General features: G+C 44.6%; 1 protein-coding gene and 1 long non-coding RNA gene across 3 annotated transcripts; both read left to right on the forward strand.

The window, feature by feature from the left end:
• Positions 1-1918: 1918 nt before the first annotated feature.
• On the forward strand, positions 1919-4130 carry LOC109766759 (COBRA-like protein 10). The gene is made up of 2 exons (XM_020325544.2): positions 1919-2513; positions 2584-4130. Exons 1-2 carry the CDS (start codon positions 1919-1921, stop codon positions 4011-4013), a joined length of 2025 nt encoding a protein of 674 aa, XP_020181133.1. The 3' UTR covers positions 4014-4130.
• Positions 4131-4817: 687 nt separating this feature from the next.
• On the forward strand, positions 4818-8006 carry LOC120967782 (uncharacterized). 2 transcript variants are annotated; one of them, XR_005761484.3, is made up of 3 exons: positions 4845-5625; positions 6489-7190; positions 7427-8006. It is a non-coding gene; the product is annotated as an uncharacterized lncRNA (long non-coding RNA). The 2 variants fall into 2 exon arrangements; XR_012188814.1 differs by having other exon boundaries at positions 4818-5625; positions 6489-8006.
• Positions 8007-12656: the final 4650 nt, after the last annotated feature.

Here is a 12656-nt window from a genome sequence, read left to right on the forward strand (position 1 = left end):
TTTCACGTGAAGGTGCATCAGCATGCAAGATTAAATCCTGCCTTCTATTCTCTTTTTGGCAATTTCATTCATTCATATCTTTCAAACTGTAATTTCATTTTAAAAATATTCTTACACATGTTTAAATTTCAACGTTCCAAATGAGTGAAATAAGTTTTCTGAAATAAGCAAAATAAGTTCTTTGAATTAAGAGAAATCAATTTTTTTAAAGAGTAAAAATTGTTTTCCATGCATACCTTGTTATTTCAAAAATGCGAAACTATTTATTTAAAAAAAATGTGAAACTGATTATTTCAAAAAAAAGAAGAGTGAAATCTAGTTTTGAAACTAGTGAAATTGTTTTTCAAAATGCTGGAAATAAGTGAAAACAGTTTTCTGAAAACTTTTTTTTAAATGGGTGAAATCTTTGTTTCATACACATGACGCATATTTCGGCGTGAAATACGTGAAACTTTTTATTTCAAAATTTTGAAACTAGTATGTTCAGACATGTGAAACTGGTTATTTTAAAATTTTATTTAAAATGAGCAATTTGTTTAAGAAGCGAGTGAAATTAGCTATGAAAATAATGGAAGCATGCCTTTCAAATGAAACTACTGCAGTTCGTCTTTTGAAATGAGTGACACTAGTCTTTTAGAATTGAAATATGATTTTTTGAAACTCCATATTTCAGTGTGTTTATTTGGAAGTTGCTTCGTTCCTCCTTTCAATTTTAGTTATATTTCACATATCCCTCTTCTTGAAACCAATAGATTTTTTTTGTCAAATGGGTGAAATTAGCTTTTGAAAATAATGGAAACATGTGTCTTCCTTTCAATTGGAACGAGTGAAATCAGTTGTTTGAAATGAGTGAAATCAGATTATAAAATGTGTCAAATAAGTATTTTTAATGAGTGAAATTTATTTTTGAAATGAGTGAAATAAATTTTTGAATTGAGTGAATTATGTTCAATGAGTGAAATTTGTTTTATGAAATCAATAAAAGTAAAACTAGTTCAACATCCATAGTTGATCTTGTTCTGACGATCTTCTCGCTACGAATTCTAATACTTATTACATAGGAAAAGATATCTCATGTTATACCTATAAATCTAGCACAAATCGGACGCAGCTATTCTAATCCCGAGCTCATATGAGCTCGGGTGAACAGTCACATAAAGAAAAAATGAAAACAAATGCAAAAAGTTCTTTTTTTGTGTGTGAAACATTGCCAAAATGTTTGTTGGCTTGCAAAATTACATTGCCATATGACATTCGTGGAAATCGTGGCAAAAAAAAAACAAATCGATGCTCCAAAATGTTCTTTTCAAACACATTTTGGAGCACCGATTTTGTTTTTTTTTTCTTGCCACATTTTTCATGAATGTCATTTCATGCTGTAATTTTGCAAGCTAGGAAAATATTTGAAAGCTAGGAGTACGATTTATTCAACTAGTGAAATAGAATTGAAAGTAATTCATGCATTCGATCAATGTCTGTACTCAAATTGATTCATTTTTGTGTTAATTTTATTTTAGGTTATACAACTGGGAACGTTATAACGTGTTCCGTGTTTTCGGATAGTTATTATAGGTGCCAAAGTATTTTGGCCCGGGTTTATTTGAATCCTGGCTCCGCCACTGCCAAACCCGGCGTCCAGTTCCGGCCATTTGACATGGTCTCCCATCTTCCTCTGAACAAACGACCCAAAACGACTGCAGCCATCAACGCAGCACGCCTCCGACCTCCTAAATTCTGCATGCCTAATTATACCCTCTTTCCACCTCCTCCGCCGTTGGAACGCGTTTGCTTCCCACCATTCCTGGCCTTACCCCTCGAGCGAGCGAGCTAGCCCTTCTTGTCTCGATCGCTCCCACGCTAGCCAGCTCGATCGGGCGACGGCGCGTGGCATTAGTCCTGGATCGATCGAGCTAAATAAATGACCAAGGCAGCGCCCATGCCGCCTCGGCGGCGGCGATGGCCGGCGTACTTGCTCGCCGCCGCGGTCGTCCTTGCCGTCGTCACCGCCGCGCGGGCGCAGGATTACAGTAATGGCGATGACGAGGAGGAGAAGCCTAAGCCGCAGCTCAAGGCGCAGGAGGCGTGCAACGGCGCGTTCCTGTCGTACACGTTCATTGAGCGCACCAAGGAGTTCCCGCACCTCAAGAACGCGACGGCGCAGGCGTACGCGTTCAAGGCGCAGGCCACGGTGCTCAACACCATGACGACGGACCTCAAGGCGTGGCAGATGTTCGTCGGGTTCCAGCAGAAGGAGATCCTTGTGTCAGTCAGCGGCGCCGTGCTCCTCGACGGCACCGACTTCCCCGCCAACGTCTCCGGTGGCGTCACCTTCGCCGGATACCCGATGGCCGACCTCCTCAACTCCATCGACACCGCCGGCGACCTGACGCAGATACAGGTCCAGATGGACATCACCGGCACGCAGTTCGGCGTCAAGCCCCCCGGCAAGCCCATGCCCAAGACCATCAAGCTCACCAATCCCGGCTACCGATGCCCCGCGCCCACCCACAAAGGTACGTAGTTCGCCACCACGACTTATCGAATCGCTGCATGCATGCTTAAACTTACAGAATGTGGGTGCAGATAGCGTGATGTTCGTGTGCTGCGTCAAGGATCCCAAGTTCAAGGCGAAGAAGGCCAACAGCACGCGGTACCTGCCACGGCAGAAGGCCGACCTGACCATAGCCTACGACGTGCTGACGTCGTACGGCAACAAGTACATCGCGCAGGTGACCATCGACAACTGGAGCCCCATGAGCCGGCTGGACAACTGGAACCTCACCTGGGAGTGGAAGCGCGGCGAGTTCATCGAGAAGATGCGCGGCGCCTACACGCTGCTCAAGGAAGGCCCCGCCTGCGTCTACAGCCCGGCGGCGAGCTACTACAAGGACTTCGACTTCACGCCCGTCTACAACTGCGAGAAGCGGCCCATCATCGTCGACCTCCCGCCGGACCGGGAGAAGGACAACGACGTGGGCAACCTGCCCTTCTGCTGCAAGAACGGCACGCTGCTGCCGCCCATCATGGACGAGTCCAAGTCACGGGCCATCTTCCAGCTCACGGTGTTCAAGATGCCGCCGGACCTCAACCGGACGGCGCTCTACCCGCCGTCCAACTGGAAGATCACCGGGAAGCTGAACCCGCACTACGTTTGCAGGCAGCCGATCCGGGTGAGCCCCATGGAGTTCCCTGACGGGTCGGGGCTCATGTCGACGACCCCCGCCGTGGCGTCGTGGCAGGTGGCGTGCAACATCACCCGCCCCAAGAAGCGCGCCTCCAAGTGCTGCGTCTCCTTCTCGGCCTACTACAACGACTCCACGGTGCCCTGCAACACCTGCGCCTGCGGCTGCGGCAACGACACCGCCACGTGCGACCCGGACGCCCACCCAGTCCTGCTGCCGTCGGAGGCCATGCTCGTGCCCTTCGACAACCGGACGGCCAAGGCCCGGGCGTGGGCCAAGATCAAGCACTGGCGCGTGCCCAACCCCATGCCCTGCGGCGACAACTGCGGCGTCAGCATCAACTGGCACGTCATGAACAACTACAAGTCCGGCTGGTCGGTGCGCATGACCATCTTCAACTGGCAGGACTACACGTTCAAGAACTGGTTCGCCGCCGTCAAAATGGGCGAGCACTACGGTGGCTACGAGAACGTCTACTCCTTCAATGGTACCAGGTTGGACGCGCCCTTCAACAACACCATATTCATGCAGGCCCTGCCGGGGCTCGAATTCCTGGAGCCCATCACCGACGGCAGAACGTCGGCGTACCCGAGGCTGCCCGGGAAGCAGCAGTCCGTCATCTCGTTCAAGAAGAAGGACGTGCCAAACATCAATATCCCCAAAGGAGGAGGCTTCCCCAAGCGGGTGTACTTCGACGGCGAGGAGTGCGCGCTCCCCCACAAGTTACCGTCGAGTGCACGCCGGCGGGCAGGGGCTCCCAGTCTCTTGCAGGCTGTCACTGGGGTGGTTCTTGTGATGATTGTTGCTCTTGTGGACTCCTCGTGCTTATGATCTGTCAAAATCTCTGGGGATTGTATCATTGTATAGAGATTTGTCTTAGGGTGCTACATTTGCTGAACATTTTTATTTGGTGGTTGGGGGATATATGTTACAGTGACCCCAAACGAAGGAATTGCTCTCGACCAACTACAGACTTACACTTTAGCTATACTTCAGGTTCAGGTGACTGAATATTTTACTATGGTCAGTCGATTCTGTTTTCCAAACACACGCGTACAAAGTACACTACTGCATGCATGCAGCATAGCTAGTGCGTACACGCCGGGCGACGCGGCCATTGAGAGCATTAATGGTGCATGCGTGCTTGTGGAGAATAATTAAGATAGACCTAACGACCTCATCTATCTTCTATTATATACGCTAGTAAGCGTGCACGTGCAACGCACGTCTTCATTAACACATAAATTGTACTCATTTATATGCAATAAGGGCATACACACATAAAAATATGGAAGTGGCCAAGTGTAAATCGACTGGAAATGGAAATTTAAACTGGGCCAGTCGATTCTTTCCGGCCATCCGATGCAAAATGAACAACACGATCTCTTGTTCAGCCTGGGGAGTTTCTTCTACCTCCGACAATTTCTTTCCCCAGCCGTCCCATGGACCACCGGCCGGACCGCCAACCACCACCGTCCGGCCCTTCCTGGAACCTCCTCCCACCGCCGTGCCGCCGCCGCCCCCAGCCATCCCTCTAGCCCCGGGCCTTGCCTGTTTTTTCTCCGGGAATCTTCATCATCGCCGTACTGCCGCCCCCACCAGTGTCGTGCTGCCTCCCCCACCCCAACCCTAAGATAGATGATGAGGTAGCTTGCCAGGAAGCTTCTTCCTCCCCTCCGGTGAGCTTCTTCCTCCTCTTCGCCTGTCTCTCCCTTCAACCAAAATCAACTGACCCGAATTCAAAAGTCAGGCGACTGACATGTAGCTATTGTGTAAATATATATACCTCGTGCACATCAGATCATTTTTACTGTTAAAATAAATGTATAGAAGCGGAAATATCATCTATTGATAAAAAAAACTAAATTGGACAAGACCGGATGCTATATCTGACTTGACCAAAAGGGCTAAAAAACCAACTAGAAAAGAGAAGGTAAAAGAAAAAGACACATCGGACGCCCCCTCTCAGTTCTCCTCGCCTCGTCACCTACCTTCCCTTATCCCTTCACTGTCTCCCCACTGCTCCCTATTCCATGGTGGCCACAAGCACACAACTCTCTCTCTCTCTCTCTCTCTCTCTCTCTCTCTCCTCAAGCCGCCCCTCCTCTTCGTCCCCACCGCCGGCGCGAGGTCTCGCACTCTTCCCACTCTTCTCAGCCCCTCCTCGTCGAATCGGTCGCCAAAGTGCCCGAGGATCCGCTCAAGCTCGGTCTGGTTGCTGGGCGCCGGACGAAGGCTGACGCGGAGGCGCGGGAATTGCCTCCACCAGATCGGCGGCTGTGGCAATCATGTGTCGCAACCTCCGCGCCTGGTGCCTTCCTTTCCATCTCGCTCGTCGGCGGCTCCCACCACCCTGTGCGTGCGACTGCGCTGCGCCCTGTAATGCCCATGTGCGGCAGCTGTGCCGCGGTGGATGGTCCCCTGCAAGTGCAAGCCGGTGCCGGTAGACGATCTATTCCCCACTTCGGCTTTCATATCTGCTTATTTCTGATTTGAGATACTCCCCATTACCCACTTCTGCTAATCCCTAATTTCTATCCATTCCTGAATATACATAGGTAGCTCAGTAGTCTAGTTTAAGTACTCCCTCCGTCCGAAAAAACTTGTCCCAACCTTGTTCCTCATGGATGAATCTAGCACTAACTATATGCTAGATACATCCATTTGAGGGACAAGCTTTTCCGGACGGAGGGAGTATGAGTCATTTTAGAATCAGGGAGAAAAATTAGAAGTTGTTCGATTAGATGTTCTTAACTTGGTTGCAGCAACTATTATGAGTGGGGATTCTAGTTAGTTAATATTATTGAGGCAACCATGCTGCGATAAAGTTGATTGATTGGTAGATTTGAAATCTGGGTGGCTAGGGGCGCTAGGGACCAAGACAGATGAGGTTGATTTGGCTTGATCCTGCCAAAGAAATTTACTTCTTTTTTGAAAAATGAAAGCATGTTTTTAGAAGTTCCCAAATGCGAGCTTTATAGCAAATAAAAGAGGATCAAGAGAAGCATAGTAGGATAAGTATGTATGACTCTAGGATAATACAGGTTGAAGAGTGAATAATTGATAGTGTAGGATAATGATGATGCTATGCTGTCATATAGAGGACGGTGGTTGGCTAAAAGAGCTTATCACCTCAAAAATTCCTTTTCTTGGAATAACTTGCTTTATTAGAAGTCCATAAACATCTCTGGCATCTTCAGTACTACTTACGACAGCTACACAAGTGGTATTCATGATGTAGCACAACCTTTTAGATATATTTCTTGTTGTCCCGGAACCCCGGTTATATCAGAAGTGTGTTTGCAGGCTTACAAGAAATGGATATTGAAGACCATCTAAGAGTCAGGGAATTTGTTCGATCCTAAATTTTTGGGACTCTGAAATAAACACAGAGATGGGAATGGGGAGGCATACCTGCCTGCCATATACATCAACCCGAAGCTTTTGAGCATTGTACAGAACAAGTAATTGACAGGTTTACTTCATGATAGTCTTGGATTTGGTTTGGCCAAAATGATCAAGTACTTACTACATAATTTCTGAATTTACCAATTATTTTTTGAATGCATCAGTTAGACAACGGTGATACATCAGAGCGTCTCTTTAATAGAAACGACTTAATTTTGGAGGAGGACTACCCCGTTCCCAAATCCTAGCTCCGCCGTTGATGATACCTGAATTTACTTTAGTAGATCTTCTCTTGTAAAATCCAAACTGTTTCCGAGCCTATATGTTTTGTTTCATATTGTTGTTTATCATGCAATACTTATCCTGCAGCCATCTGATATGCAAATTTGATAATAGAAGATGACCAAATTTGTGTACAGGAAAATGCATATTCTTGGACTGGGTTTTCTTCTCCACTCTATTGGACCAAGTTACAAATAGATCATACTTACTGGGTTTTATTCATTCAGTCATACAGATTCGAGCACTATACTATTAAAACAGTATGATGGAGGGCTCCAGTTTGATGCACTGTTAAAATTCATGTTCAAGTCATAGGAGGTAGATCTATTATGGTTTGTACAAAATTGATACATTCATCATCACACTATTGTAAATATGCAAATTTGAGTGAAGAGCATTGTTATAAAGATGCAAATTTGACAGGGATTAGGGAAGCAATGAAGTATGCACATATATGTTAAATAGAATTTCCTTTAAAATCAGGAACTGATCGCCCCTATCACATTAACCCAATTGAATATCCTGTAAAATTATACCATGTTCCTTTGGTGCAGGCAGGTGCGTTGCCTGAGGAGTTCGTCGGCGCCGATGTCGGCGCCTGTGGAAGGCGGCGATGGCCAACAGTGGCTGGGCGGCGAGGGCACAACAGTGGCTTGGCGGCACCGACGTCTGATTGTAGTGTGCATCTAAACGGCGACATCAAAGAAGACATCGAGATTAACTGGGATGGAACTGGCCACGTATTGCGCACAAGAGGATAGTCTGCACCTGCATTGGCGAGAAGCGCGTCGTCGCGGGCGTCGTCCGCTACGCATGGCGGCGATGGCGCAGGACAGGCTGGGTGGCTGCGACGTACGTCCGGGTGGGCAAAGGCTGGTAGATCGAGCTGATTCCTGTAAGTTTAGACATTTATTGTGAGGCAGACGTGTTAATTCTCATTAATTGTGGCTAATTTTCTGTAGTTGATTGGACGCGAACGCAAAGGGTGGAACTGTTTTTTTTCGCGGGAGGTGCAACTGTTTGATCGATGGCAGAGTTTCGTCCGCTAATGTAAATCGCTAAACGTACACAGGGGAGGTCTGACTTTTATGTGGAAGGTTAGATGCCTGATTCTGGGGATGGTAATTTGTCTTATTTGACCTGTGTACGTTTAACCGGGTGGGCATAGTGAAGAATATGTTTGCTTGTTTAACAGTAGTAGAGATAAAACAGAAGTCAAACAAGCCATCACGTTCGTCCACACGTTAAATTTTTTTAATCCGTTTGATCATGATGGATCGTAATTTTACTGTCTAGGATTAAAATGGTTTTTACGTGCGGGATGTGTACGAGCAAATTGACCTGTCACGTGTACATATTTAAGGCAACCTATGCATATGCACGTTCACCAATTGATACGCATCGTGGGACACGTTTTGGACTCTTAATGCACACGGATTCTACCGTCAAAAAGAGGGCGTACTATAGAAAGATGAACATATGACCTCTGCATTGAATTGGAGACGTAATATAAAAGGATACTACTACTCTATCTATACGTGTATGGTATGTTTCGCCTCCGAGCTGTCGGTCGTTGAAAGCTAGAAGCCGGTAATAATTATAAGAAGAGTCCGTCTATGTCACATCTAGATGTGAGATAATATCTTATATCTAAGTTTTTTTGTCCTATTTGTTTGATTTTAATTTGTCAATGCCCAAAACTAAAAATTACCTTCTCGTGCGTCCGCCTTGGTCACCAGCTTATATGCAAATCTGGTCACTAGCTCCCCTTGTAAAAAAAATTCTGGTTGATAGCTACCCGTACAAGGAACCTGATCGCTAGCTTTTTCTGGAAAACAAAATGATCGCTAGTGCTAAATCGACTTGTTAGCTTTTGCCTCTGATCACTATACATTTACAAGGACATCTCCCATAGCTAGCTTCTAGGCAACCAACGATTTATTTTACTTTTTTGCCTTTTTTGCGTTTTTTACTATTATATTTTATAATTAATTTTCAGTAAAGAACAAAATTTCATCAACACATATTTCAAAAACATGTTCACGAATTTACATAAGTTTTTTCAAATTCTAAAAAATGTTAACGAATACCAAAAATGTTCTAATATATGGTGAACAATGCTTTATATGACCTGATGAATCCACTTTCTTTTACACTTCTGTATCTTACTCTATCTTGTTTTTTAGTATTATCTAAAATAACTGATGAATTATGAATTTTCCATAACTTAGGTAAATGCTTTACCAACATATGTAGTGTAGTAAAAAAAAATGGAATTTAACTCTTTCATGCTTACTTTAACTAGTTATTTTGGTTTTCTACTGGCTGCTTTAACTATAACCCCAGCTCTATTTATTGGCTTGAACAAGATACGCCTTATTTGAATTGACTGAATAATTATAATTCAGAAAAGAAAAATCTTTCTTTGGGATTCCTGGCACTAAATACACACTATTTTTTTCCAATACACACTGAACATTGTTTTTGATATACATGAACTTTTTAATATACGATGAACTAAAAGTGAACTTTTTTATATACATTGAACTAAAAGCGAACAGGAAAAAACAAAATAGATAAAATAGATAAATAACAAGACAAAAAACACATTTTGATTTGCTTTAAAAAATTGATCAACATGAACAATTTTAGAAAAATGAAATAATTTACAAATTTTGAAACATGTATTGAAACTTGTGAATTTATGAACAAACAAAAATTATCAGAATATGAAAAACAATGAGATCAACTTTTGAAAAATAGAAAAATAAAAAGGAGATGAAGAACAATGAAGAAACATGATAAATAAAAAAGCAGAAAGAACATGAAGAAAATGAAACAAAACAAAAAAAGGTATCCTAACTACTTGGGCCGGCTCATCTGCAGTTTGTTCGCTGACTATGGTGGACTTGAAACTAGGAAAAAAATATTGGACCCCCAATGGCAAGTCGAGGGTGGACTCTCAATTGGGAACAAAAAAAGGTTGGGCCCGAGTTGCGAGTCGAGTTTGGACTTGCAACTGGGGACAAAAATGGTTGGACCCTAATTGCGAGTCAAGGGTGGACTTGCGGCTGGGACTAGAAAGGGTCGAACCCCAGTTGCGAGTCGACGGTGGACTTGCAACTGGGGTAAAAGGTCGGCCCCAGTTACGAATCGAGGGTGGACTCGCAATTAGGACTAAAAAATGTCGGGCACCAGTTGCGAGTCAAGGGTGAACTTGCAACTCAGAAAAAAAGGTTCAGCTGTAGTTGCGAGTCGAGGATGGACTTGCAACTCGGACAGAAAATGTTGGGCCCCAGTTGCGAGTCGAGGACGAACTTGCAACTCAGACAAAAAAGGTTGGGCCCTAGTTGCGAGTCGAGCATGGACTTGCAACTCAGACAAAAAGGTTGGAACCCAATTACGAGTCCTGGACGAACTTGCAACTTGGACAAAAAAGGTTGGACCCTAGTTGCAGTCGAGAGTGGACTTGCAACTCGGACAAAAAAGGTTGGGCCCTAGTTGCGAGTCAAGGACGCACTTGCAACTCGGACAAAAGAGGTTGTGCCCTAGTTATGAGTCGAGGGTGGACTTGCAACTCGGACAAAAAATGTTGGGCCCCAGTTGCGAGTCGATGGTGGACTTGCAACTTGGGAAAAAAAGTCTAGCCCCGTTTCGTCGAGAGTGGACTTGCAACTAGGAAAAAATGGTTTGGCCACAGTTGGACTTTCAACTGGAAAGAAAAGGCTGGACCCCAGTTGTGTGTCGAGGGTGGACTTGCAATTAGGATAAAAAAATATTGAGACCCAGTTGCGAGTTAAGAGTGCAATTGCAACCAGGAAAAAAAGGTCAGGCCCAGCTGCGACTCAAGGGTGGATTGCAACTAGGACAAAAAAGGGCCAGGTCCGAGTTACAAGTCAAGGGGGGTGTTGCAACTGGGACAAAAAGGTTCGGTCCCGAACTGTGAGTCGAGGGTGGACTTGCAAATAGAAAAGAAAAGTCTGGCCCCGTTGCGAGTTAACGATGGACTTGCAACTAAGACAAAAAAAGTCCGTGTCCCAGAGTCGAGAGCGGACTTGCAATTGGGAGGAAAAAATGTCGGACCCGAGTTGCGAGTCGAGGACGGACTTGCAACTGGGACAAAAAAGATTAGGCCCCAGTTGCGAGTCGAGGGTGGACTTGCAACTAGGACAAAAAAAATGCCAGGCCCGAGTTGCGAGCCAAGGGCGGACATGCAAATGGGACAAAAAAGAATGGATCCCAGTTGCGAGTCGAGGGTGGACTTGCAACTAGGACAAAAAAAGGTCAGACCCCAATTATGAGTTGAGGGCCAATAAAAGCGGAGTCGAATAGGCCTAGGCCAACAACAGGATACACAATAAACAAACAACGACAAGGGAGGCGGAAGGTAGAGCTTGCAGGAAATGACAAAAAATAAATCAAATGGTGAATTTAAAAAGTACTTATAAAATTTTAAAAATCATGGATTTATAAGACTACAAAAGAGAAAAAAACAAAAGTTTTAAAAGATGGGATCTCTATTGCATGTCAAGTGTGTGGTTGGACTTGCACCTAGAACAAAAAATAGATTGGGCCTCAGTTAGGGACAAGTAGACAAAACATAACAAGGAGACACGGGAATACATCATCCAACGCTGGGAGATCAAAAGTTTACGCGAAAATTACAACAAGATGCAAACTTGCAACATAATATAAAAATATGTTGGGCCAAGTTGCATCTCGGTGGTTTACCTGCAACTGTGACAATAAAAAAAAGAGACGAGCTCCAGTTTGCATGTCGGTGGTCGACTTGTAACTAGAATAAAAAATAAAAAGGCGAACCCAGTTAAGAGTACACTTGTAGGACCAAAACGGTTTGGACCCAGATACATGTCGGTGATCGACTTGCAACTGGAACAAGAATAACAAAAAGACACAAGGTTCTTACATATTAGGGTTAGACATGAGAATAAAAATAAAAACAAGAAATTGGCCGTTGCCCGTCATTGTACCGTTTAGAAACTTGGCCGGGTCGCCTCTACTCCTTAGACAACGAGCAGTGGGATAGAGAGAGCGAAGAAACAGAGCTGACGAGCCAACGGTCAGCTCGTCTCTCCAACTTATACAGACATCACTTATCTTCAACTACAACACAGAAAAAAGACCACGAAAAACGGCCCAAAAAAGAAAAACGCGTAGTGTGATGGGCTGTAAAATGAACATGATTTACAAAAATTCCGTGGGACAAATGAACATGAATATAAATGATTTCGATGCATGATTTACAATTCCATGGACACGTTGCATAGATGAATACGAATCAAAACAACAAAAAATATGCACGAACAATCATACGGTATATACACGCGTAATGGAGATGCCTGCACACGTCATCTAATATATACACATGTCACAGTATCACAAGTGGGAGAAAAAAGAAATGAAAAAAAGACAAAAAATAACCTCACAAACTGCAACAGCTGCAGTGTATCGTGACAATACAACAATAGACAAAAGAAGGAAAAAAAAAGAAAGGAAAGGCAGCCCACGCTAGCACACATGGGCTAGCCCATGCTGGCACGCTGCATGCGGGCTGCGCGAGCGCACGCTACAAATCGCCAGATCGTACAATCAAACACGAACAAATCGTCAAATCATCAGTGCACGAATTTTAAAGACAAAACAAATCCAAGGATGAGGGACTTAGATGTGAGATAGCTATTTCACATCTAGATGAGAAATAGCAAATCCGTTATAAGAAAGAAATAAGCAAAGGACCTGCCGCAAGAAGGATGAAAAAATGAC

The sequence above is a fragment of the Aegilops tauschii genome, chromosome 7 (genome assembly GCF_002575655.3).
Source record: "Aegilops tauschii subsp. strangulata cultivar AL8/78 chromosome 7, Aet v6.0, whole genome shotgun sequence".
NCBI classification, from domain to species: Eukaryota; Viridiplantae; Streptophyta; class Magnoliopsida; order Poales; family Poaceae; genus Aegilops; species Aegilops tauschii.